Source organism: Pristis pectinata, chromosome 1, assembly GCF_009764475.1.
Source record: "Pristis pectinata isolate sPriPec2 chromosome 1, sPriPec2.1.pri, whole genome shotgun sequence".
Classification (NCBI taxonomy): Eukaryota; Metazoa; Chordata; class Chondrichthyes; order Rhinopristiformes; family Pristidae; genus Pristis; species Pristis pectinata.
The window spans coordinates 28990887-29017652 of record NC_067405.1 but is presented as its reverse complement, the minus strand read 5'-3'; the positions used below and the strand labels follow the sequence as shown (position 1 = coordinate 29017652).

Genomic DNA, 26766 nt, shown 5'->3' with positions numbered 1-26766 from the left:
GGAGTGTCTAAGAAAGAGGTGCAAATTAGGACAAAAAGAGAGAGCTTCATATTCTACCCATTGGCTCAGAGTCTGGGTCCTCTGACGGTCTCGGGTGTCCCTTATCTGGAATTGTAACACAGACTGCAAGACTCTCTACAATTTATCAGCTATATTCTGTCAAGTCCCACTCTAGATAATTTGAGCACACCATTGTTTACATATTTTCTCAAGGACAGGGAATTTAAAAAATGTGAAAATGTTGACAGAGAATGAAATAAATAAGTTACTACAAAAGAAAGAAAAAAGTCAAATAAACGTTTACAATTAAAACAAAATACAATAAAACAAAATTTTCAAAAGAAAACAAATAAAAGTATGCAATAAAAGGTTAGCTTCTATAACAATAGAGTTTTAAAGGGAAAAACTAACAAGTTCCTTAAAAGTGCATTTTTTGTAGAGTGGATTAGCAAATGTGATATGTGCAGGAAATGGATTTTTTTTCTCTCTGATACTGCAGTGTCTGTGGCTCGCAGTGTTGCTGCTTACTCAAGCAAAAGTAGAGGTTGAGCTGTCAACACTGATTTTTTTATTGCAGCAAACTCTCAATTAACAGCAACATCAGGCCCAGAGAATATACCATTGTACACTTAGTGCATCTACACCTATAAACAATACAGATACAAAGGATGTTGTGATATAATTACAACGGTAAATTGAGCAGGGTGCCCCGAGTTTACCTTTTGTCGCACGAAATAGTCCGAGATGCCTGCACGATTGAACTATCACCGTACCCTTCACGAAGTAACTCATTTGCATCTTGAATTATTGTAGTCTACTGCATATTTTTAGACGCTGATCTCTAAAAAGTGGTTATATTACAACGGAACACAAAGGTGCATTTTAATAAAACGAAAGAGCATGAAGCTGAAATGTCAAGCACCTGCCACATTCTGCACCGGCGAGGCCTGGTGGCCGAGTATCTCCAGCGCTCGCATCCGTCTGCTTTCCGTCCATTTTGATGGGAGTTCTTTGTTCCCTTTCGCTTGGCCGTGTGGACTACAAATCCCATCATACCGCGCAAAGTGACCTTCCCGTGACGCCAGCACGGACTTGTCGCCTCACGTCCGGTGATTGTGTGCGCACAGGCTGGCCGCCGGAGCACGCATGCGCGCTGCTGGGAGTTGGTCTGGGTGTCGGGTAAATGGCAGCTTCAGCCGCATCGTCGAAATGGTACTTCACCCGGGAGCAGCTGGAGAACACGCCGTCGCGGCGCTGCGGGATCGACACCGACAAGGAGCTGTCGTACCGGCAGCAGGCCGCTAACCTTGTTCAGGACATGGGACAGCGGCTGAACGTGTATCCTTGCCGTTATTGCCCTTGTTGGAGTGGAGCAGAAATGTGGCGGGGCTGCGGGCGTGAGGCCTGGCCCGTCTGACATGGCGGCGCCTGCTGGGCCCGGCCGGCCGGCGCCGGGGACTCGGGCAGTCCACAAAGGCTGGCGGGAGGGCAGACTCCGGCCGCCCCCCCTCGGCTGTAGAGCCGGCCTCCCCCGTTAGAACATGTTTAGGCTGTGCGGAGGTAGTTCCCTGCCGGGAGCCGGGCCGCATCCAGCGCGCTTTCCAGTCAAGAGTCGGCTTTTTTTTTGGCGGCACCTTATTGCAGTTTCCTGCTGAGCAAAGGAATCCTTTAGCCCGGGTCCGCTGAGGGTTACTTAAAGGGCCTCCAGAATCTTAGATAATTAGGTTTTCTTCACCTTCCATGCCGGCAATTGGGGGAGGGGGCGGGTAGGTGGAGAGGCCTGCGGTGTGCAACTGGAACAGGTGGTGCAACAAGGCACAAAAGACAACATGGCTGCCGGGTCAGACCGGCAATAATTATGTTAACGACGCCATGCTTTAAAGTGATACAGCCCGATGAATGGGAGAGAGAAGCCCACACGAGTTCATTTACGTCTTGAGTTTGCATATTTTAAAAATGTAAAATGAGGATTTACACGGTTTATAATTTATAAAAGCTTATAATAATAAAAAAAAACGGAAACTGTAGGTCAAGTAGCATCTATAGGGAGAAAGTTGATCTTTTAGGACTGTGGCCTTGTTTCTTAACTACTCTTGGTAAAACTGTTGCTGATGAAAGCTTAACGATCTGAATTGTTAACTCGATTCTCTCCGCAGATGGCGCGACGCTCTTAAACCATTTTCAATGTTTAATTTCTGTTTTCAGCAATTGTGGTATTTTGCTTTTATTAGAATCGTTTTATCTGGCGAGAAATAGTTATTTTTCCCAAATGCAATTGGTGATTTCCGGTGGCATAAACTGCACATGGTTGTGTGTGTGTGTGTGTTCTATGACTGTTTGCTTAATAGTTTAACATTTTTATTTCAATCTGCTTAAGTTAGAACGTGAATTTGTACCAAGGTCCTAAAGGTCTTTGCATTAATAACACAGTGTCTCTTGTTTTGATGTATTAGAGGACCATTATTTGATTTCTACTTTCTTTTAGGTAGCAATGTTACAAGTGCTATGTGTCATTGGACATATATCCATTGTTTTGCGTATAAGGTGATGCAGAATGATATAATGCAGAAGTAGGCCTGTTGACCCATCATGTCTGTCCTGATGCTTTTGCTGGAGATATTCTATTTTTTCTTCTGCAACACCTTCCCCTCCTCCTCCATGACTAATAAAAAAAGATGATGCTGCTGTTAATTATTTAACCCATGAACTGTGATCCCTGCTGACCATGTTTATCTGAAAAATATTTTGTATAATTGGCCAAAGTGATTTGTAGGTAAGTAGAGGTGCATAGTTGACTGTTTTATTTTATCTAAAGCATATATTTAAAAACAGATTCACTAATTAAAAAAAACTTTATTAAGTGATATAGTTATTAACAAACAGTATAGCCAGTGCAGAGATTGTCAATCCTGACCCAGTTCCCAATAATTTTGCTAATCACATGGCTGTGATTTGTGCTTATGTGCCCTTTTTACTTAAATGCAGCTTATATCTGTATTTCTTTTGCACCAATTATTTTTAAACCATTGAGGCTGATTTATTTATTTTGCAAGATTTGAATACTTGGTTCATTTTCCATCCCTGTGTGAGCTTAATGCAGCAAGAGTAATTCAAGTGCTAAAACTTCATAGGTGGTGCATTCCTATTATTGTACAGTTAGTTATTTTCTTAATCATGCATATCATGATCAAGTAGTTCCATACAAGTCTGGCATTTTTCCAATGGCTTTTTTCTTTTAATTAAAAAAAATCTATATTGAGAATTAAAACCTTAATATTTAACTATTGCCTTGCTACTTAGACCTACCAATGATTGAATTATTTTCTTGTTAGTTGGTTTCTATGAGAAATTTTGTTTTGCCACTAAGTAATTATGTGCTAAAGTCATGCCGGTGGGGCATGATGATTCATTCCATGAATTATCTAAAAAGATGAGTAGCAGCAGTAATTTGGATGGAAACGTGGGCCTTAATAAGTGACCTTGGAGCTTTTTGCACTTCAAAGAAATGGACCAAATAAATCTACATCTGCATTAGTTATATAAAGACGTATTTAGGATTGTAAGTGGTACATTCATTTCATTGATTTGTACATTTCAAATTCAGGATTTCAGAATGTTTTCTATTGACTGTGCCCATTATCTTTAGTTCTCCTGGTCTAAATGTCCCTTATTTTTGAATTACATTAGCAATTTCATTAAAATTTCAAGTAATTTTTATTGTAGCACACTTTCCTTGACACATATTCTAGCTCTCAATTAACTATCAACACTGCAATTGTTTATATGCACAGATTTTATATGCAACATTCTTTCACAAGGTTTCATAGAAATGTAAGTGTTCTTAATTTTCTTTTACTTTTGAACAAATTGTAGTTTTAACCAATTGTAGGTCGAATGTTGAAAGATACAGTGAAAGTTTGAGTTTGACACGTTAGCTTAATTACATATTTAGTTTTTCAGCTAATACTTTGACTCTGCAATTTCAGTTTTAAAATATTGCTCCTGTTATCTAGCAATAATGTTTAGTTATATGATCCTTTAAAATGTTCCTATGAGGCATATTTTACTCGTGAAATAATTTTGTTATGACTTCAGATTTATAGTATGTATTGCAGAAGTCATCCTGGCTTGTAACAGTGGGACATCATTTACATATAAGAAGTTAATTTTTGTGTTTGAGTTTAAGTTCTTTCAATTTTTCTACTTTTGAGTATCATGAATCAAAAAAGTTGTTTCTTGAGTCTCTGAGCAGTATGTGATTGAGTGAATGCTTTCAAATGACCAACCTATCTGCTGCCTTGTGCCAAGTGCATTCACGCATTAGAAACTGCTCCCACAACTTTTTACAAGTTGTGGCCATCGAACCTCCATTTACATATGATTTTAGTTTCATTAACAGATCTCTGTTGTCTGACAGTTTGTCATGCATGTTTGGTCCCACAGATTAATCTTTGTGCTGTAAAGACATTTATGCAACTTGCTGGTTGTCAAGTATACACGCTTAACAGAATTTCCTCCATGTTCTGTTTTATGCATTAAAGGTTAAACACGTTGTACATTTAATGTATTCTGCGATTCCAGTTAAATTGTCTTTCAAGTAAATTGCCAATGAGTAGAAAGGTTAAAACCACTCTATATAGTCTGAAGTGAATAAAAGTACCAGGGGTGAGCAGCAGGGTAAGGATTGTATTTTGTGTAGTGATTAAATGTAAGGAAGGTAAATGTCAGTGGTCTTTGAAGCACTTTGAAACATTTCAGTGTGATTAGGGTTCTGCATCATGCAAGTATTTTTATATAGGGAAAAACAATGGGGCAGATCTTCTGTTGCTCTGAGATTGCAGGGCCCTGATCCTGAGCTTTGCTGTTTCCCCTCCCCGGCTTGGCCCTGAGTGCTATTTTCTAGAAGGGGCAGCACTTCACTGTAGCAGTATGCAGTATGCGGGCCATCACAGCACAAGCAGCCAGATGCGCAATGTAGAACAACTTTGATAGCTGCTGAAGCTCACTGGCAGACAAAGCTATTGCTGATATTGAATACTTGTGAATAGCTTTGATGTACAGTATATAAGTATTCAGTGGGACCTGTCAAAAAAAATTTAAAAGAATTTAATCATTTGAACTATAAAGTTGTAAATTTTAAGAAACACCATTTTAAAACTCTTCAATTTGACTTGTTAATAAATCTCCACTTATCATTCCTTCATCAGTTGCTTTCTTTCATTCATTTGAATAAGACTTGTATACTTGCACTTGGTTTATGCTGGTACAGGCTGTGGGCAGACATCCTAGCCTAAAAGCTGGACGCCAGATCTTCTGCAGAGTAACGTAACCAAGTATTGACGTTAGGACTAACAACACACTGGAATATTTGGCCCATTATTTAATTCATTGTGGTGCTAGAAATGAAAATCCAGTGGTTTAAGAAGTCGCTAAAATTATCTGATTCCAATCTATTCAAGTATATTAACAGAATCCTTTCCCCTAGCTGCACTTTGAAACCACTTCATGCAGCTTCTGTAAATATCTATATATTCTGCCAATAAATGGGATATTGGTTTGAGATTTTTTCATTTGGAAATTGAGGATGATCTGATTACTTTTCCCCATGTTTTTTCTGTATACTGGACCCCTTGTGCACATGAATTTGAAGCAGGAGTAAGCCATTTGGCCCATTGACTCTGCTACACAATTAAGAAGATCATATATGTGGTAACCTTTCACACCCTTGTTCATCAAATATCTTTCTACCTCTATCATAAAAATATTCAACTTCAATCTCACTGTCTTTTGAGGATGAGAGCTCCAAAAACTAGCATCTCTCAAAGAAAAGTTTGCCTCTCTCAAATGGATGAGTCCTTATGGTTAAACTGTGGCACTTAGTTCACAAATTTTCCACAAGAGTAAACATTCTCACCGCGTTCACCCAGTCAAGATCTCTCTCAAACTTGTATTTTAAAAAAAAATCCCTTCTCATCCTTCTAAACCAGTGAATACAAGCCTCGTGTGCCCAGTCTTCTCCGAACCACTTCTATTGCATTAATGTCCTTAAGTAAGAATGACCGGTACTGTACACCAGTTACGGTCTCTCAAACCTTAAATGGCTGAAACATAACCTCTATCTTTGCATTCAATTTCCCCCAACAATAAACAATGTTCTATTAGCTTTCCTAATTACATTGTAGGTTCATACTAGCAATTTTGCGAATCATAATCCCTCTGCATATCGGAACTCTGCAATCTCTTACTATTCAGGTAATATGCTTTTTCTTGCTAAAATGAACAACTTGACAAGATGATGCTCCATTTGCCAGATCTCTATCCACTCAAATGTGTCCTTTCATTGCATTCTTATGGTGTCATCATCACTATAGTGATTTTTTTTTACAGCTGGCAGTGCCTGTTTTTCTGCACAGGAAAAATTGATTTGCTTTGTATCTGTAAGGTACATGTCACTACATCTCAGCCCACAGAGTAAGTTTCAGTGTATTTTGAACATATTAGAAGCTCTTTGTCTGAAGCAAGTTTTTTAAAATTCCAAATTGATAGAGATTGTTATTTTTGACATCTGGATTTGAGATCTGCAATTTTTGTTGATCCATCCTGGAAAGTCTTATCACCTTCCTGCATATGAATCAGCACAATGCACCTTCAAGTTATGTGCTTTTGTAAACTTGGCAACGTGGTTTGACATAAGGTTTGCTTACAGGAAGCCCTTCGGATCAAATTGATTCCCCTTTATTCTTTTTGGGGATGACTTTAAATTCAACTTCATTGAAGTATATTGTCAACAAGAAAGCAAATTAATGTTGAAGATTAGTCCACATTGTCAATTGTTTGATCTTTATTCCTCACTGGCTCAGTTGGTTGGAATTCCATGAGGTTATTTATGTTTTCACATTTATTTTTACTCATGGTTGGCATGGACAAGTTGGGCCGAAGGGCCTGTTTTCATGCTGTATTATTCTATGACTACTGAATTGTCCAAAGTTACAGGCTCTGCAGTTTCTGTCTGGTACAATACTAAAGGTTCCAAAGAATCCTGCCACAAATAGAATTTCCGTCGTTGCCTCTGGATTTTGCTGCATTCATGTAGTGCACTCTTTGTCGATATGGTTTGAGGAAACTTGAATATTATGTGGGTCTGACGAACTATCCAGAATCCCTGTGTCTACTAAAGAAGCTTCACTTAACTCTTGGAAATCTGTACTGTATTCCATTTTCTGCTTGCATTATTCATGCGGTGCAAGCCTGTTAATTTTCTTAAGAGAGTTGCAAAAACTGCACAATTGGAGTATACGAGGAGTATTACAAATGAGATTTTTGAACTTCAGCACCTCCCTTTAAGTTTGAAGTTTCTCAGGATATTTTCTTCTTGTGATGGTATTTTAAGTCATGGGTTTGATAAACAAATGTTTTTCATGATACTGGTGAAAGACATTAAATAATTGTGTACAGTGGTGCTGTGATGACCAATCAGCCTGAAAGTAGTTGATCCTAGTGTGGTGGTGAGATAGATGCATTGAGCAGATTGTGGTTGTATGCATCCTCTTTATTACCAGAATGATTTTGCAGCATGAGCTATTGATGAGCAAGAAACAGAAGCACATCTGTTCGCCATATTCTTCTTGGCATGCAAATAGTGCTTCAAATCTTGATGGGCTCTATTCAGTGGTGATCACATTAAGAGCTTAATGGGGCAAGTGCATCAATCTTACTGAAATGAGGTATACCAACAAGCATTTATCCTGACTTTTGTCTCTACCATGAAGATATGGCCTTTGTGTCACAACTTCGGTCCTTTCTGCTCAACAGCTTGCAGTCATGCAGAATGTCGCATGGATTTCTGAGGAAGGACAGTTCGGCTGCACCAACAGACACAACTATCAGGAAACAGCTCCGTTCTTTGACAGGTGGGGTTATCCAGTGAGGGAAATTGCATTTCAGATTAGAGCCTTATTGCAGACATGGACAGTCCAGGTATAGAATTTGTTGGCAAACTCCATTTGCTTATCTTGCACCCAAGATGATAATTGGAGAAATTAGAAGGTAGTTATTGTAGAATCATATACAGCCAAGAATCTTTGGATCTGGCTGATTGTCATTTTGATCCTTCCAGTTTGCACGTACAAAATTTGTGATCAAGCAGCTAAATTTACCATTGTTCTTTAAATGTCACACTTAAGAGCTTGCCTGTTGAAGGCCAGCCTTCTAATTGTGCAAGATGTTCTTTGTTACTAGATGCATTATTTTCAAATTTTAAAACGTTTCAGAAAGCTAGTGACAAATGGGAGAGTTTATATTTTGGAATCATGGCTGGAATTCAAGCTGGTTGAAGCTAATTCAAGATATTGTACTTGGGCATTTTAGAATGCATGTATCAACAGACACATGACAAACATTCAATCTACACATAAATTTCATTTTACTCCCAAACTACGATCAAATTGCACATGTGAATTTGTTTTAAGTTGGTCTGCAATTACTTTTTTTTACACCATTTGGTAATTGAAGGGTGCAGTAGAAGTTGGGTTGTGGGTTGGCTTCCTTTTATAAGATCTGTAGTTTTGCTAATTCCTGAGTGAAAGCTCTTGCATTATGTAGTGCACTATCAGAGTTTTGCAATGTTTCAAAGTGCTTCAAAGTATGTAGGCACCTAGTGAACAGAATAAGAATCCACAGATGGAAAATGGGATTGAATTAGTGGTATTTTCTGATAGTATATAGAATATCTGAATACAAATGCTGTATGTTTATTTGTTCCTACTTGTTCTAATTGCTAGGTACATGTTAGTGAAAGCTCATTTAAATGAAACAGCGCAGAATGGATAACTATTAAACTTAATGACCTTTGGTAATGTTCAATTTCCTTGAAATTCTCTGTAAATAAGACTGTTATGAAGGGAAACTACGGAGTTGTACAGCACTTAGGCCATTCAGCCCACCACATCATGGCATCCTTTTTGCCCGTCTAGAGTCATAGAGCCCTCTGGCCCAACGAGTCCATGCTGACCATGGTGCCCACCCACTTGGTCCCAATTTCCTGTGTTCAGCCCATATCACTCAAAGCCCCGTCCCTGCATCCAATTTTACAATTGTGCCTGCCTCAACCACTTCCTCTGGCAGCTCGTTCCAGATACTCGCCACACTCTGTGTGGAAAAAGTTGCCCCTCAAGTCCCTTTTAAATCTACACTGATCCCATATGGTGCATTGAATAATTACATGGAAAATTATCTGAAAGCCATGGTATATTGTGTAACTCCAGAATATGTGCAAGAAGGAAACCAGTAAAAAATGAGTCAAGATTTCTGCTCGTATATATTGGTTGTGATTTTTTTTTTGTTGTTTTTGTGTGTGATTATTTGCTATACCAGTAATATTAATATTGTTCCTTTTTTTATTTAGTAAGACCTATTAATGAAATGGTGGGGTTGTTATATTAAGAGGTTTGTTAGTGAAGATGTGGAGTTGTTGTTTTCCCTAGCTGAGGTGCCTAGATCTAGGGGTCATTGTTTAAAAACTGGTTGTTTGGGGCAAATGAGAACAAATTACTTTGCCCAGAGAGTAGTGAATCTTTGAAGTTCTCCATCTAAGAGTGCAGTGGAGGTTTGGTCGCTGAGTATTTTCAAGGTAGAGATCAATAGATGTAAGGGTATTAGTGAAAGAACGTGATTTTTAAAAAATGTGGCAAGGAGTTAAAGGATTAGCCATGATCTTCCTGAATGGCATAGTACGCACAAGGAGTCTAATGCCCGACTGCTTCTATACTTGTTTGTGTAATATCATTTCTAGAGCCACAAGAACCTTCAGTTGGAGTAAAAGTGGAACCTAGGATATTGCATGTGCTTTGACTAAAATGCCTTGTAGCGGTATTTGATGCTTCATGTGTGAATTATGAGTAAGGTTGATGAGCATTTCCAATATTGGATTCTGACACTAATTTAAACAGTACATGTGGCATTTTCGATAAGAAAAAATCCCTAGACACTCTGCTGTTTTGGGTAAGGGCAAAAGACTTCCATTCATGAACTTTAACAATTTCAGTTTTGATACCTGATCCTATATGTATGATTGTAAGCATGACTTTTAGATACTGATTGACATTAATAAGGAAAGGGTTTCTGGTAAATCCATTGTCTTAAACAAAAAAATTGGCAAATTGAGTGGTGGGGGGCACTTTACGTTCTCTACTTTCAGGATAGAACTAGACAACTACTGGATTGAGATTTCTTATCGTGTGACCAATGAAGGGATTGTCTGGTGCATATTAATGATTGTTTAATTTTGCAGCTGTGCTGAAAGCCAGTTTACAGATTTAGGTCTTCAAAACCTTCAGCTCATCTCTGGATTACTTTGTTATACTTTTGGTTTATGGAGTTGGAGTCGTTGCTGGGAAATGCAGGTGTCATTCCTATTCCTCTGAAGAAACTCAGCTTTTGTATGTTAAACCTTCTTCCAGCTTATCCCATGCATGACGAAAATAACTAACTACTGGGTAAATTTTTAAATTGACATGAGCTCGTAGATAAGTGTTTTGAACTTCACACTGATACTGCATTCACAAAATGTTTAAGGTACTCTGTGTGGAATTTCTCTTATGCTAAACATTTTGATAAATCAGATGTGTTCATAGTACTGACTGACAAAGCAGTTTTAAGTGTTTTGGGTTGACCATTTGCAATTCAGGCCTAAATTGAGACTGAATTATGTTGAACGGAAAACCAATACAGGAATTGAACTTTTATATCCTTACTTGCCTGTAACTTAATCCTCCATGTTCAATACAATACAGATGATATTCTTTTAAATACAGCTAGGTGCCTTGCAGATGACAATAGGAAGGGTGCGAAATTCCACTTAAAAACATAAACCACCATATTTTGGGTTTTGTGTGTCATGGCTACCAACATTTTTCAACTTAGTTTATAAAAACAGACACTTTAAGCATCTTTATTAAAGCTTGTGATATTTAGTGAGCGTATCAGTTCAACTCAAATTTTTGCTGATTCAATGTGTACTGTTTAGTATTTTTTTTAAAAGCATTTAATGTCTGTTGAAAATTCTTAACAGGTAATTTCACCTGCTGCTTTGTTCTTGGCTGCAAAAGTAGAGGAACAGCCGCGTAAACTTGAGCATGTCATAAAAGTAGTACATGCATGCTTGAACCCCCAAGAGCCACCACTGGATGTTAAGAGTGATGTAAGTTGTAAATAATATGGTGGAATAACATTTAGAATATGAATATATTTCAGGATTTATTTGAAACATTTTTAATGGGAAAATTTTATTTGATCTGCAAATGTTATGTATGGGGGTTATCTTGCTACATATTTCTGACAATACAAATTTTCATCGATTTTAGCTTATTTATAAAAGTAATATTTGCAAAACAATTGTTTTTTCACTATCTGTGAGTTACTGATTAAACAAAAATATTCATAATAGTGAATTTGTTTGCTTTAGATTCCACTTGCAGACTGGTTTCTAATACATATTTGTTTAACCTTAGGCATATCTTCAGCAGGCCCAAGATCTGGTCATACTTGAAAGTATAATATTGCAAACCTTGGGTAAGTTGAAGTTGGAGCTGGATTATAATATTATTCAATTCATAGGTACCAGGGCCATATTGACTGACTGGCCTATTTTTAAAATTTTAAAGAATGTTTGCGATATAATTAGTTTGTGGATTATTTCCTGTCCTCGGGTGAATTAAATATTGCAATTGCAGCTAAGCCTCATTCTACGATTTCTGATGTAGGCATTTCTTTTGAGTGTTATGGATGGCCCTAAGAACTGTATCTGTTGTCTAGGTGCAATTTCTAAAGCAGATTTGGCTTTATTTCTGCTCTATTTAAAGCAGACCACCAAACTTGTGCAGCCAGAAGTCAGTATTGGGGCCTTTGTGCTCACCCTTAAGCTGTTACAAGGTGCAGACGGTGTTGCATATTGCCCAGGATTATACTCCTGTCAAACTTTGGGGAGATCTAATAACACTAAACGTAATGAAGTTGATGCTTGATTGAATGAATGTGCATTTGAGGATAAAATAAATTGTTACAGCGATTCTGCTTTAATTGTATTTCTTTAACTATAAGGTGGTGTGAGATATCCATACACACTGGATAAATATACCAAGTGATGACATTCCCATGATGTTGCACTGATTGTCCTAGTTGGTAGAGGTCAAGGGTTAGTGATGTTGACTGTAAGGTATCAGCTGAAAACTTTTTTTCTGTGGCCTTTCAAATTATTTCCAATTATATCTCCCAGTGGTGCTTCTTGATTTGAATTTCCAGAGCATGAATAGTCATGAAAGAAGTTGAAGTGACAACTTCCAGGAACAACATCTTAGAAGTGGGTTACTTGTCAGTTATTTGAACAGGAATTCTGCATTGTTGTAGGGAAATCCGTGATTTTATTCATTGCAAATCTGGTATTGCTCTTATTGAAGAAACGTGCAGAATGTATAATATATTCTGGTAAAGTGTACTTGTGATTAATGAGAATTGCCTCTTTAACACTGAGTTAAAAATGATATAACAGAATTTTAAGGAGCAACACAAAGGAGCTGGAGGAACTCAGCGGTTCAGGCAGCATCTATGGAGGGAAATAGTCGACATTTTGGGTCAGGGCCCTTCAATTGTCAACAGTCCATTTCCCTCTATAGATGCTGCCTGAACCGCTGAGTTCCTCCAGCTCCTTTGTGTGTTGCTCCAGATTTCCAGCATTTACAGTATCTGTGTCTCCCTAACAGAATTTTAAGTTGGTTTTGAGTATGTGTTGGTGTAACAAAAAACTTGGAATATTTCAGTAGCTTGTTAATTTATTCCATTTTTAGCAGTATAGATTTTTTTTCTTGTTATTTTTGCCTTTACTGTCTGAATCTTCGTTTGTCTTTTTTTCCTTGGAGATGGGGTGGGAAAGAAAGGGTTCCCAATCCTGAGCAATCTCCAATTGCCAGGAGTGTGGGAAATATTACGTACAGTCCTTGGTTTCTTGCTTTAAATGCTCACTATCTTGCTTCCCATAAAGCCATGTGTATGAGGAATCCAGTATTATTTTTGCTATTACTTTTTAATCCTACCATCCCAATACTGTTACTTTCTTGCCTTTTAAACACTATTCAAATGCACAAATCTTTAAAAAAAAGTTTAACTTCTGCTAGTTCTTATTCCAATCTTTGCTGGGGATGGATGGTAAGAAGTGAAGGACACAGATTTGCTAATTCTGAACTGCTGTCCTGTTATTTGTCCTCATCTGCTTCCCTTGACTTATTCACTCTGCTTCCTTTCTTTTCTGTAACTTTCATCATATCTGAGTTCTTCATTGTTCTTTGTGTTCCTTAATTATCTCTCATTCCTTTCCTTTGTTGCCCTAATCCACAACTAAACTGCTGATTTGATTGCACAGGTACTTAAAAATAGTTGCACAGGCTTTTATTTTGCAGTATGTATTTCTGGGGTAAATGGCATATTGGTGCTATTGAAGAAACATTTGAGTTTATTTTAGAACACCGCCTGGCAACTTACAGCCAACTTCATTGCAGCCAAATGTTCAACTGACTGCCCTTATAATCCACCAGGTGGTATATGGGTGGAAATATACATCTCTATTTTGAGAGAGGAGTATATTTTCTACTTAGGCTAAAAGTAATTTTTACAGCAATTCCTCTTTCCTGTTTCACTTATTTTGACCTTCTGGCTCCTTTCAGATTAGACCACAGCCTTGCTCCCATTGGAACTGATTTAAATGTAAAGAATTCTTGTGCTTCAGAAGCTGAGATAATACACACTGGATGTTCTGAAATTCAAGGGAATTCCTGTTCCAACTAAAATTATGCAGCTTTTTGCAATTGTTTTTTCAGTGTACTCAGATTCATTAATTAGATTTGCTTTTGAAAGGGAATAAGATGAGAGATATTCTGATACTTTTAATAATTTTATGACTTTCATTGATTATGCTTAGATGGTACCTCCAGGTTTTGTGGACAGTGTATACACCCATTGCTGCTTGTGTGATCTTAGTAAAATGGCTGCTGCACCTGTCTGTATTCTTGTAAAATAACTGTACAGGAATGCAAGTCTTTTTTTTTCCCTTCCCAGTTTACAACACTACTATTCTGTCCCTCAGATCAAAATTGTTTAACGTTCTGTTTCTTCATTGGATCATAATTAGAACATCTTTTAGTTCTGATTTCAGAATTTAAGGAGCCTCCAAATATTTAAGGAAACATGAGTGGTCTAAAAAGTCTGTTCTGAACCCTGCAGAAAGGCTTGTATATCTTCTTTTTCTCCACCATCAAGAGCATTGACTTTTTTGGGAGGGGCGGTGGTTGCACTGATACTGGGCACCAATTACCTGTGCCATCAGAATTCAATAGGTTCTCTAGCTATTCTACCTCAATTACAAGGAGTTTCGCCCTGTTCTCTAATTACTTTACTGTAAGGGTAGCTAGACACTGACTATGAGTAGGAACATTGATTTTCTATCCCCTTGTTAAGAAATAGCAGTGGACCTCTCAGTCCCTTTTGCCTGTTGTGCCATGGCTGATCTCGTCTCGGCACCACTTTCCTACTCCATGTCCTTTCATTCCTTTAATGGAAAAAAAATCTGTCAACTTTTAGCTTGTCTGGTGAAGAAGTTTCTTATTTCCATTCTGAATGGCTGATCCCACTTCCTTATTTTGAGACTGATCCCTGGTTCCAGACAACCAAGCCAGGGGAAATCTTAATTCTGCATCTACCTTGTCAAGCCCCTTCAGAATTTTGTACGTCTTAATGAAATTGCCTTGTTTCGAACTCAAGCATAGGCCTGTTCTTATTAGTCCCTCCACCATAAGAAAAACCCTACCTTCCCATTGATCGGTCTGATGAACCTTTGCTGCACTCCCTCCATTGCAAGTATATCCTTCATTGAAGAGGGAAACCAGATTGTCCACTTTATTCCAGATGCTGTCTCAACAGGGCTCTATATAATTAAAGAAAGATGTCTCTATTGCTGTACTCAATCCTCTTGTAATAAAGGCCAACATATATTTACCCTCTTAATTGCTTTCTGAACCTGCATATTTAATTTCCAGTGAATTCTGTACAAGGACACCATCTTCTAATCTCACCATTTTTAAAAGAAGTTTCACTTTCAATCTTCTGCCAAAGCTGGTGATCCCCCAATTATCCACCGAGGTAGCACAGTGAGCTCACGGATCCAGCAACCTAGGTTTAATTCTGACTGTAGAATGTGTATGTTTTCCTGATTTTCATGGATTCCCTCTTGGATCCCAAAGACCATCTGAAATTCCAAATACACTACATCAAATGCTTTTTTTAAACAAAATGTTATATTTCCTCGGTACCTTCTAGCATTTTCCCTGTGACTGAAATCAGGCCAACTAGTCTGTGATTACTGATTTTTTTTTTCATGCTCTCTCGCTGGTAGTTTAACTGTATGTGCAACCTTGTAATGTTTAGGAACCAGTTTAAATTAATGGAATTTTGGAAGATCATAGCCAGTGCCTTAGCCCTTGGAATGCAGGTCATCAACTCCTGGAGCTAATTATAGCTTTTAGTCCCATTATTTCAATATTAATGCTAATTTCTTTTGAGCTCCTTGTTGATCTGCCATCCTCCGCTATTTCCTGAAAGTTTTCTGTTTCAAGAATATAGAGTAAATATTTAATTTCGCTGCCGTTTCCCTTACTTAACTTTATCAACCTGAGACCCCCATATTAACTTGTTTTTTGTTATTTTCCTTTTTACATCAGGAGTTACTACAATTTGGTTTTATCCCCAGCTACGTAGTTAGATGTAGTTTCTCGATCTATTTAAGCCAATTTACACCACATGATTCATAATTTGTTTTATTCAAATTTAAGAACCTAATTTCAGATTGAAGTGCATCACTTTGTTTTATGTAAAATTCTATTGTTTGATTGCTCTTCCCTAAAGACCCTTTTTTGTTGTTCAGTACTGCACGCCCATGCCCTCACTGGATCAGTATGTTGAGCAACCACAAAAAAACATTCAATGAATCAGAAGAATTTATTATTACTTTAATTTGGTTTGCCCATATTATATGTGGATTACATCCTCTGTTTATTGTATTACTCTTCTTGCATGGACCTCAAAATTCCTGATTTATACTATGTATGGCATTGCTATGAGGGGGTCTATATATAGCTTCCATCAATGATTTTTGCCCTTCTTTCTTGGCTCCATCTACCTAACAGCACCTTCATCGCCAGAAGTTCCAATCTGCCCACTTATCATAGGCAAGAGGATAAGTAATACATTTTTGCTTGGTCAAATGTCAAACTGGTTCTATTACTAGATTTTATAAGCTTGGATTTGGATTCCCCTTCTCTTCTCTCTTCACCCCCCCCCCCCCAAAAAAAATAATCTGGTTGTCTTTATCCCTTTTGTTAAAGTCAGGGCTAACCCACCTCTTTCCATTTTTGCCTGTCACTTTAAAAGGTAAATACCCTGAAATACTTTTCCCAGCCTTGGTCATTCTGCATCCCTGTTATAGCTTTTAGATTGCATACGTTTATTTTAATCTAATCTATGCCCTTAATTCACTTTCCTTGTTGTGAATGATAAATACATTCCGATAAAGAGACTTCAGTCGTGTCCCTTACTCTTTTTTGCCTGCTCTGATTGTAATTGGAGGTATATATACCCTCTTGTGTTTTTGTGAGCTATCTGTTCCATTTTATTATTAGGCACAATCACTTTATACTTCCTCTTTAGCCTTCTAAATTTACCCTCAACGGAATCCCAGTCCCTAACTTCTGGATTTATATACCTTATTTATAATCCTGTCTTCCTGAGGCTCTTGACTAACCAATTTTGCAGATCTTAATCGAAAGGATGTGACAATCTCCTGAAGTAAAGTGTCCAGATAACTTTCCCTTTCCCAGATGCATTGTATTGTCTGAATTTTGCCCTCCAGCTAAAAAGTTCTGAGCTGGAGATCCTTCAGTTGTAGATGCTTATAACTACCAGTGTTGTCACTATGGATCTCAATGGTTTCATTACACATCCATGTAAATACATCTGCAACACAAGTGAACATCTAAAGTCTTGAGGCAAAATTCAAATAATAGTTTGTTAAATCATTCGATGTTTTCACTCAGTGTGCCATGCTTTTGTGTTCCTGTGGAGTGTGGAATCTTCATGCTTCAGATGAAATGCATTGAGTGTATACTTTTATTGCAAAACATTTGACCAAACTAAATGTATTACTTATCCTCTTGCCCATGATAAGTGGGCTGCCCAGAGTTCCTGGTGATGAAGATGCTATGAGGTAGTGAGTATTATGATTTGAATTCATAAGCCCAAGCATCATGAATATAGCTTGTAAGGATGTGAATGGACCAAGATATTGTTGCAAATCTAGGTTCCAAGTAAAGTGCATGTGAGATTGTGCAACATCCAAATTTGCAAAAAAAATTTGTGCTTTTGATTTACCTTACTTCACAATCCTCTTTTTAAATATATTTTAAAAATTAAAAAAAACACTTTACAGTTTATTTATCTGTTTCTCTAGTCCTCAAAACACTTAAAATAAATAAATTTCTCCATATTTCCCTTCCTTAAAATAAATTCCTGGTATATGAGGTGTTATTTGGGGTTAATTGAAGTTACTTAATTTTGCAGGTTTTGAGATTACTATTGAACACCCTCATACTGATGTGGTGAAATGTACCCAATTAGTGAGAGGTAAGTTTTTCATGTAATATAGTCAGTAATTATCCAGAGCTTCATTTGTGTCCAATAGGGTGCATTTTACACATGTTGGTTATACCTGCAGAATGTAGTGAGTGGTGCTTAAATATATTTAAAATATTTGTCCTTAATTTTTCTTTTGGCTAATTCTACTTTATTTTTATTACAGCAAGCAAGGATTTGGCACAGACATCCTATTTCATGGCTACCAACAGGTTGTTATCCTGACCCTCTTTGTTGCACAGTTTCAGGCACACTATTGCTTCCCTTACTGCAGGGCCCCCTTATCAGTGTCCCAAGCCCTTGTTGCAACAGAGAAAAGTCCCTTCATCTGTAGTGATGGTACCTCTCTGTTTGCAGTGCGGTGTACTGTACAAGGGTGTTTTGGACACTAAGGGGTTAAATGCACAATGAGAAGTGTAGTGGTGCTCTCTGATTACATTAACTCGATTCTGAGTGCATAACTCTAAAAATTGGTAGCCTGAATAGCAACTAAAGATTGCAAAGAGATAAACTTAACCTAGAATTCACAAGCATCATGGTAAGTATAAAAGTATTTAACATTTTTACACTTCTCGTTGAATTGCAGAATTTAATTTTTCCATGAATGACAATTTCTAACAATATTTTAATGTTTTCAGATTAAAGCATTACAATTCATTTTATGAACTGCAAGTTGTTGGGTTGTACTTCCAGTTTCAGTGGAAATTATTCAGTGACCCCTAAAATTAACTGGAGGAACTAAAAGTAGGTAATGAAAATGTCATTGCTGGAGGTACCACCATTGCCAATATGCGTACTTTTAAATAACTGTTGCTGTTTGGCAAAATCAAGTTCAAAATACTTTGAGTTGATAACTGAAGGAAGGTACTACTGTTACATTGAAATTATACAGTTAAGGGCATGTGTACTGCAAAACAAGGTAAATCTTTGATATTAACTTCCAAAACATAATTGCAGAGCGTGTGGTTTACACTGGATTGGAGGAAAAAGTAAAAACAGCAATGGATTCTGTATTTTGTTACTGTCTCTGGAGACTGGATTTTATCTGTGCACTTCCAAAAAGTATAAGCAAGTTAGCTTAATTGAAGTTGCGTCGCAAATAAGCTAATGACTGACCATTCAAAAATAGTTGATTTCAATTGTTTCCCTTACCGAATGGGTGTTTTGCAAATAATGTTGTTGAGTGCAAGAAATTGGTTGGCTAGGCAAACAGCTAAGAAATTTTCTGATGCAAAAAGTATGGCTAGGATTACTGTAATTATCACATTATTAAAATGTTTTGATTTCTTTATGGCCAGGCTTTTGCCTCTCAAACATTCTGAAAACTACCTGGAAAAGAACACGGATAGTGGCTTCATTACGCCAATGGTGTATATACTGCCTCCATTCATAGACATGTCTACTTAAAACATGTTCTTCAATGCTCTATCAGAAGTAGCCCCATTTTCAGCTTTATACTGGAAGTGTGACCCACCTTCTGCAGGTGTTTAATGTGTGTCTTTTCATCTGGAAATTAAATAGCTTCCTGTTTTTTGTCTCTTTTTTTCCATGATCCACCAATCTTCAATATTCTCCACTTCAGTTTGCACCTGACAACATTTTGCTTGCAGTACAAACCTACCGTGATAGCATGCGTGTGTATTCATCTGGCTTGCAAGTGGTCCAACTGGGAGATACCTGTATCCACAGATGGGAAACACTGGTGGGAATATGTGGATCCATCTGTGACTCTGGAATTACTTGATGGTTAGTTGTAAATTGAAGGGAATTTGGTGCAGAAATTCTTATGCAGAATTTATTCTTGTCACAGATTTTTGTAATGACAAAGCATAGCAACTTAATGTAAATTTCTAATATCTTGTATTTTCAAAAGTATGCTTAGTTGTCATAACTGTTGATAATACACACTGATTAAGTCTCCCTTCATATGAGGCATCAACAGCTGTGATTCAGAATCTATTGTATAATGTACTAAAGTGGTTAAGAAAGAAGACCACCTTATTTTGGTGATAGGGGAGTATTTTATACAGAAGATCATTTTATTTTCTTAAAATCTGAAATATATCTCAATTCCATCGAGAGAGTAAAATATTAAAAATAATTTTAGTGCTATTTTAAGAAATAATCCAAATCTCAATTGACAGCATATGGCATGCAGCCATTTTAATTTGGTCTCCTAATAGATTATGCACAATTGCTTGGCAATTACTGGCACATCTAAGAAATGGAAAAAGTTAAAACAATTTTCAAAATAGTCTTCCCCAAAAATTCATTGAGTTCTGTTTTTGCTGTTAAAAGTCCCATTTTTAAATACTTATTTCACTAAAAGATACTAATGGCATACTCAACTGGTTTCCCGTTATCTCTATCTATCTATTTATTTATTTATTTATCTGGACATGTAAAAATTATAAATATTAGTTGGGAAGTTTATACAAAGAAACCAGCTGCCCTGGAAAACTTAAAAAATGTGATTGTGGTAAGTTGGCAGTATTTTGTGTTTAAAGATATATAATTTACTGTTGTCAGAAGCTTTCATCTACTAACCATTATTTTGATATTTGTTTGCAGAGTTAACACATGAATTTCTGCAAATACTAGAGAAAACTCCAAGCAGATTGAAAAGGATACGAAACTGGCGGGTAAAACATAGTTTGGATTAGTTTGGTTTTGGGAGTCTCATTTCTAATACTGTTACAAATACCATCTTCCATTTTGATTTTGCTTCCTTTATAGGCTAATCAGGCTGCAAAGAAACCAAAAGTAGATGGTCAAATAGCTGATAATGTTCTTCCTGGTTCATCTGGGCCTCATGAATCTACATGTTCTGTTGGTGGTGATCCTGCTTCAAGTGCAAGCTTTCCTAAATCAAATTCCACAACTGCTCTACCTGCATCATTGAACTCTGGTATTTCAATTCCAGTGCATGTCCCTGAAATGATGGCTACCACATCATTCAGTTCTACCTCCCAACAAGATTGGCCCCAGCATCCACACCAGCACATGGAGCAAGCTCATTCTCATAAACAAGAATTGCCGCCATCTGTTCACAAAAATGACATGATCTGCATGCAGCAGTCAACTTCTGGACAGTTAACTCAAAGCCATCATCGACCAGAAAAGGGATCAGGGCATTCATCTAGTAAGCATGAGCATCTTAAATCTGGTAATGGCAAACATCATGGTTTCCCTCTTCCAACTGTACCAGCACCTCAAAAATTAGCTTTGGACAGATATAGAGAGAAATTTGCTGCAGAGCTTGCAGTACAAAAACGCAAACTAGAAACACTGGAATCTGATGTGAAAGAACAATATGCCTCTGCAGCTCAAGCCATGGTAGAACAACAGAAAAAGCGTGTGCCAGCACAGCAGCAAATTCAGCATAATAGCAATGCTGTGACTTCTCCAATTAAAATGAAAATACCAATTTCCACAGAAAAATCGGAGAGGCATGCAGCAGATAAAAAGGAGAAGGGTTTACTTAAATTACGGATTCCCATCCCACCCACAGAAAAGACTAAGGATGAACTAAAAATGAAAATTAAAGTTCCTTCCTCTGAAAGACACAGCTCCTCAGATGAGGGCAGCGGTAAGAGCAAGCACACAAGTCCACATGCAGGGAAGGAGCACAAGGAGAAACGCAAGGACCATTCTTCTCACCATCATCACCATAGTAGCAGCCACAAGCATTCGCATAGCAGCAGTAGTGGGAGTAGTAGGCACGGAACTGAAGGGTCGAAAGGAGGAACTTTGCGGAGTCCCGTAGGTCTGAGCGGTGATGGCAGTTCCACTGGCTCCAGCTCTTCACGCAAGAGGGCGCACGCCAGTGATGCTTCTCACAACCACCATCCCAAAATGAGCAAAACCTCCAAGACTGCAGGTACTTCATCTAGCTCTTCTTCCTCTTCCTCTTCTTCTTCCTCCTCTGTGAAGCAGTATATATACCCTTACAACTTAATTCTTAACCTTCCCTCCTCCCCTCCTCCCACTGTCACATACCAGGTGGGCTATGGACAACTCAGCACCCTCATGAAACTGGATAGGAAACCTACAGAGGCCAACGGTCACAACGCCAATCCAGAATACAATGCAAACACCCAGCACAAGGACTACAAAGATACTTACGATATGCTGGAGTCACTCTTAAGTGCCCAAGGAGTGAACATGTAGCCGTAACTCGCAGCCTGTGTTTGAAGCTGGAATTCTTCTTTATCCAGCTGTGACATATGTCATTGCTGCCACTGCTTCCATCAGATCTGAGCATTGCTTCCCCGTTCTCCACTTTCAAAAGGAGATTAGCGTAAGCATAGTCAGGGGTGAATGTTGAAAGGGTTGTGCTCTACACATAGTATTATAATTACAAATACTGTAACTTCTAGCATGAAATGTGCATATTTAATTTTGCCGATATTTCAGCAATTGAAAATTAAAGGTGGCAGACTGCTGCTTGTGAAGGTTTAATGCCTAATGTGTTGTGCACACCAATGATGTGGCAGCTTGTTGGTTTTGAAATTGACGAAGCCCTTGTTCATATTGCCACATGTTTCAAAGGAGTGCAATTTTTTTTTCAAATTTCATTTTTGTCCTTTTATTGTATTGTGATTTTTGCATGTTTCTAGGACAAAAGGGATGTAAAATGAACATTAGAGACAACTGTATTAGTTTACCAGAAAGTGGAGAAAAATGTACATACATTTTTGTATGTTTAGATGTACTATGAATACTCAGGTTTGGAGCTGCTTGTAAGTATAAAAAGTTTTTAAAAAAAAGAGAGGTTTACATATGACTGACTTTGCTATAAAGTGCATTTAACAATTTTCATGGCTTGTTGAAGTAATTTACCCAGACACAGTGCTGTTTCTTGATTACATGGAGTTATTAATGTAACATTTAAAGATATTGTCAAGGCTCATGTAGGAGAGAAGTCAAGCCACGTGTGTAATAGCTGTATTTTTTTAGGTTAGCTCTTCTATAAATATTACTTTAAATACATCTTAATACTCTACAGGGATCAAAGTGTCAATCGGCATCTTAACTTTCCAGCTTCTGTATGTTTGGATTATAAACTAAAAGGAACAAGTTACTGTTAATGTGATTTTTCTTTTTTCAGGCATATATAGGTTTGCAGTCAACCACACAAGTAAGCATCTTAAAAAGATATTGTCTGACCTTTATAGCCATTATAAGTACCAAAATAATACAGTTGAAAATTGTACATCTCAATTACTGTGGTAACAAAAAAAATGCTAATTATTTTGTCTGTATGGTGTGGAGGAAAATACAAGGATAACATGCGAGATAGAGCTTCTAATGATTGAACAGTGGTTTAGTTCTTAAATGTTTGAGACTAAAGTACTCTTCAAGCTGTATTCTAATGTAAAATAATTGCTGTAATTGGTCAGATATTACCTTTTTAACACTGAATTCAACTAAGAATCTTTCATCAATAAATGTGATAGATATTCACATTGTTTCTTGTAGTTTTTCTTTGCTCTGGCATGTAAAGGACTGCTGTGTCACATCATTCAAATAATAAAACCTATAGAAATTGGAGAAGTGTTCTAAGAATAGTGAAGTGGTTTACAAAATAATGGCTTTTTTACTTTTGTCTGCAATTTTTCTAGTAAAAATTTTATACAGATTAAAATATCTCATGTTCCCACTTCTGTATCCAAGCCCCTTGAATTCTTTCTGAACTATGGATTGGGAAGATCTCTGCTAATAGTATTTGACTACTACATGAGTAGTGTGGGTGCCACATTCCTCTCTCGGGTATGAGGAAGCACTTTTAAAACTATTTAAATATTGTCATTGAAATCTGTGGCCCACTGCATACTGTACAACAATGAAATTGGCCTGAGATGAAGTAAATATTTCTAAAATTAGACTTTCATTGCTTCCTGTTATGATGTATTTTTTCGCATCAGTATATTTAAGCTTTATTGTACTGAGGCACCATTTTCCCCTTTTCAAGTTGTTTTGCTTTACTATGTAGTTTGATAATGCCACATACATCGTAGCAATGAGTGATGCAAAGGTTCTCTTATTTGTTTTGACTTCACAAACCATGTTACAGAATTGTTGCATTACTTTTATTTTCTCCCTTACAGGCACTAGTGCTTTAGCCTGTCTTGGTATTATATATTAAGATAGTTATATAATGTATTAAATATAAAAACAATGTAATGCAAAACTTTTGCTGTCTTCAAATTAAATAATATTTGAACATTTTAAATTGTTTTAAAGTTACATCTTACTGGCTCCACTCAGTCAATTAAGTTTGCAGTTGCATTTAAATGTTCACCTGGGATGTTTTACCTTGGAGTGACCTATTATCGGGTGTCATGTGTGTCCCCAGTGTTGAAACTCAGCCTTGCCAATTTTTCAGATCTTCATGTTGAAAGAAAATTCTTCTCTCAAAGAAAATGAGCGTAATATAAAAAGTAGCTAATACTATAATGTTTGGATTTGAGAACATTTGTGCATGTCAATTATTTTGTACCAAGATCCATTAAAATAATCACTATTTAAGGTGTTTGTCAAGCTTTGTGAGAGCTATTTGCATATAATAGTCTAAGTAATTACAGCTTCCATCTTGGTAGGCAGCAGTTTACATTATTATTTGTTACTTTTAGTCCCATTTTTAATTTTGCTCCACTTGATGCAGTGCAGAGTTCTGCATTCTGCTTGTTGGTTCTAAACCTGGTGTTGTATTGCACTCAATTTGTGCATCGTTCATTTCAAAACTCTAAAGCCAATCAAAAAAAATATCATATGTTAGCAGACACCTATGTTGTCAATGCAGAAATCTTCCAAAAATGACCTATTGTCCAGTAAGGGATTCGTGGCTATTGATTATTCTGAAACCTGTATCTCAAGTTGCAGTTTTATTTATTACTACAAAATAAAAGCACATTCTACAGTGCTTTACAGTAAGTATGTGTTCACATGTTTCTTCAACACATTCATACTTGGTTTCCTCTGAGTGTGCAAAATATAACTATTGGCCAATTCTAGATTCTTTAGGCATTCTTAATTTTCATTCAACATTGAATGTTTTCACATCATCAATCTTGTGGCACTCATTCAATCTGTGCAGTAAAATTGAGCACAATGCTGCAATAATTGGTTGTGGCTTGTCCCTGTTATAATTTCCCTGAAGTATGCTTTTTATTCACATTAAATGTGTGTAGGTTTCAGGCTACGTAATTTTTAGTTATTTCCTGAGTATGGATCATAAGTGTGTTGAAATTAACTGCAAGGAAAACATTGTTATGGCTTCCTGCATGAAAGAATTAAACTTTAGTTTAAAAGATGTGCATTTAACAAGCCTGTTTTGTGTGCCACCTTTTTTACATTACTTTTTAATAACAAGTGGGATATCATGCCCTTAATTGGCAGATTTATTGTGAATGTAAAACACATGCCTTTTTTGAAAAGTGTCTCAATTACCTTTTGCTTGCATTATGATATTTCACTGATTACTTAGATATAATGAACCTTAGTTTCTTTGACTGTTGTGTATATATGTGCATGTATTTAAACTAAGACATCAAATGGTTGAAGTTAGTGCAAAAGTTCATTTCCAGGTTAATATAACACCAAGGCCACTTGTAAACATCTATTTGTGCAATCTTTTTGATTCACGTTTCTTTAGGCTGGTTTTCTCAAGCTGACCTTATTTCAACTGTATTGAAAGGTTTCTAATAGCTTTGTCTTGAGGTAGATGATTTTTCACTCCATTAAACAAACTTTTTTTTTTGTACAAGCAGTTTTTTTTCCCCCAAGGTCTGGTATTTCTGAGCCTGTATAATCTGTACCTTGAAGTCTTAAGGTTGGGATTTTTCTCAGCCTTGTGAATAATGTCAATGTTTGTTTTTGCACTTGTATTTTTTTGGCTACTTAATCTTTGGTGCTTCAAGCAAGAATGTGTAGTCAAATAATTTTTGACCGAAGCTGGGAGATTTACTAAGCATTCCATGTTACTTATCCAATCTTGCATTTAGATTTTATGTACTACAATTTTTTTACTTCCATTTGCTCTTTGATTTCAGCAGTATCATTCCTTGTAAAACAAAAACTGCCTATTTTCAATATGAACTTTTAATACTCTGAACCATTCAATGCTCTACCCACCTAAATAAAATGTATTTATATTTCAGCTAAATTGATGTGGAAATCTTGATGGTCAAAGTAAAAGGAAATTTTTGTTTAAAGACTTAAAGTTTGTGGTGACAATCAAACTTTGATTTATGCTCAAATGTATATTACACATACATAACTAGTTTTTATTTAGCACCTTGTTTGTTAGCCTAATCCCGATATAAATCAGTAAAGTTGTAGATGTCTTGGTGACCTCCAGTGTTTCCTTATTTTAATTATCCAATATAGCCAAATCATTTTAAAGAATTTTTAAAGCATGTTTATTTTCCCCAAGTGTCTTATGGTTTAGCACAGTCGTTACCTGGTTAAATATTACTTTTGTCCTAAGTAGTTTGTGCTGATAGAAGGAATGCACAAGAATTGTCAGACATTTGAAATTGGCCTTTGTGATTGCAGTCCCCTAATTATGCATTTCAGCTATGCAATCTTGCTACAGAGTAAAACTTCCACAAATTGTCTAACATTCCTCCAGTTCTGTGTTAGCTGTATAGATGATTTCATTAGAAAATCTGGGGTAGGAGTAGATAATGCAGGTCATCCCCAGGTAACAAGCAGGTTCCATTTTACAGACATCCATAAGTTGATATTCTCCATAAAGTCAGAAAATACACAAAAATCACTCAATTAGGTAACCATGCCTCTGCAGTTTTGTAATGAATGGCATCAAAAGTGCACAAGGCTGATAAGAAAGAACAATTACTAAAAATGAACAGAAAGGAAACTAGTTCTGCCATTCATAGGGATAAATGTATGTACATACATTGGCATTCCTAACACGAGGACTCTATTCAATTTTTTTTATTAAACAATGTTTGATACAGAGGTCTATTATTTAAAACAAGCATTTTGTACTTCCATCAAAGCTGCTCTGCACCT

At 36.9% G+C, this 26766-nt stretch overlaps 1 protein-coding gene across 7 annotated transcripts; it reads left to right on the top strand.

The window, feature by feature from the left end:
* The first annotated feature begins 1074 nt into the window (after window positions 1–1074).
* ccnt2a (cyclin T2a) lies at window positions 1075–26766 on the top strand. Of its 7 annotated transcripts, none has more exons than XM_052030935.1 (10): window positions 1075–1338; window positions 3750–3831; window positions 11069–11197; window positions 11508–11568; window positions 17656–17718; window positions 17894–17939; window positions 19310–19473; window positions 20299–20369; window positions 20464–21607; window positions 21730–26765. In XM_052030935.1, the coding sequence occupies exons 1-10, from the start codon at window positions 1184–1186 to the stop codon at window positions 21768–21770; spliced, it is 1956 nt and encodes a 651-aa protein (XP_051886895.1). In that variant the 5' UTR covers window positions 1075–1183; the 3' UTR covers window positions 21771–26765. The 7 variants fall into 7 exon arrangements, 6 of the variants coding, with proteins under 6 accessions (XP_051886895.1, XP_051886876.1, XP_051886905.1 ...); XM_052030929.1 differs by adding an exon at window positions 10289–10493 and having other exon boundaries at window positions 1290–1338; window positions 20464–26766; XM_052030916.1 differs by having other exon boundaries at window positions 1125–1338; window positions 20464–26766.

Bases quoted from the DNA above. Each gene is read 5' to 3' on its own strand.
- ccnt2a (XM_052030916.1), top strand. From the start codon at position 1,184: ATGGCAGCTTCAGCCGCATCGTCGAAATGGTACTTCACCCGGGAGCAG. The intron at 11,198-11,507 runs GTAAGTTGTAAA...GTTTAACCTTAG, and splicing joins CACTGGATGTTAAGAGTGAT to GCATATCTTCAGCAGGCCCA. The intron at 11,569-17,655 runs GTAAGTTGAAGT...TTAATTTTGCAG, and splicing joins TATAATATTGCAAACCTTGG to GTTTTGAGATTACTATTGAA.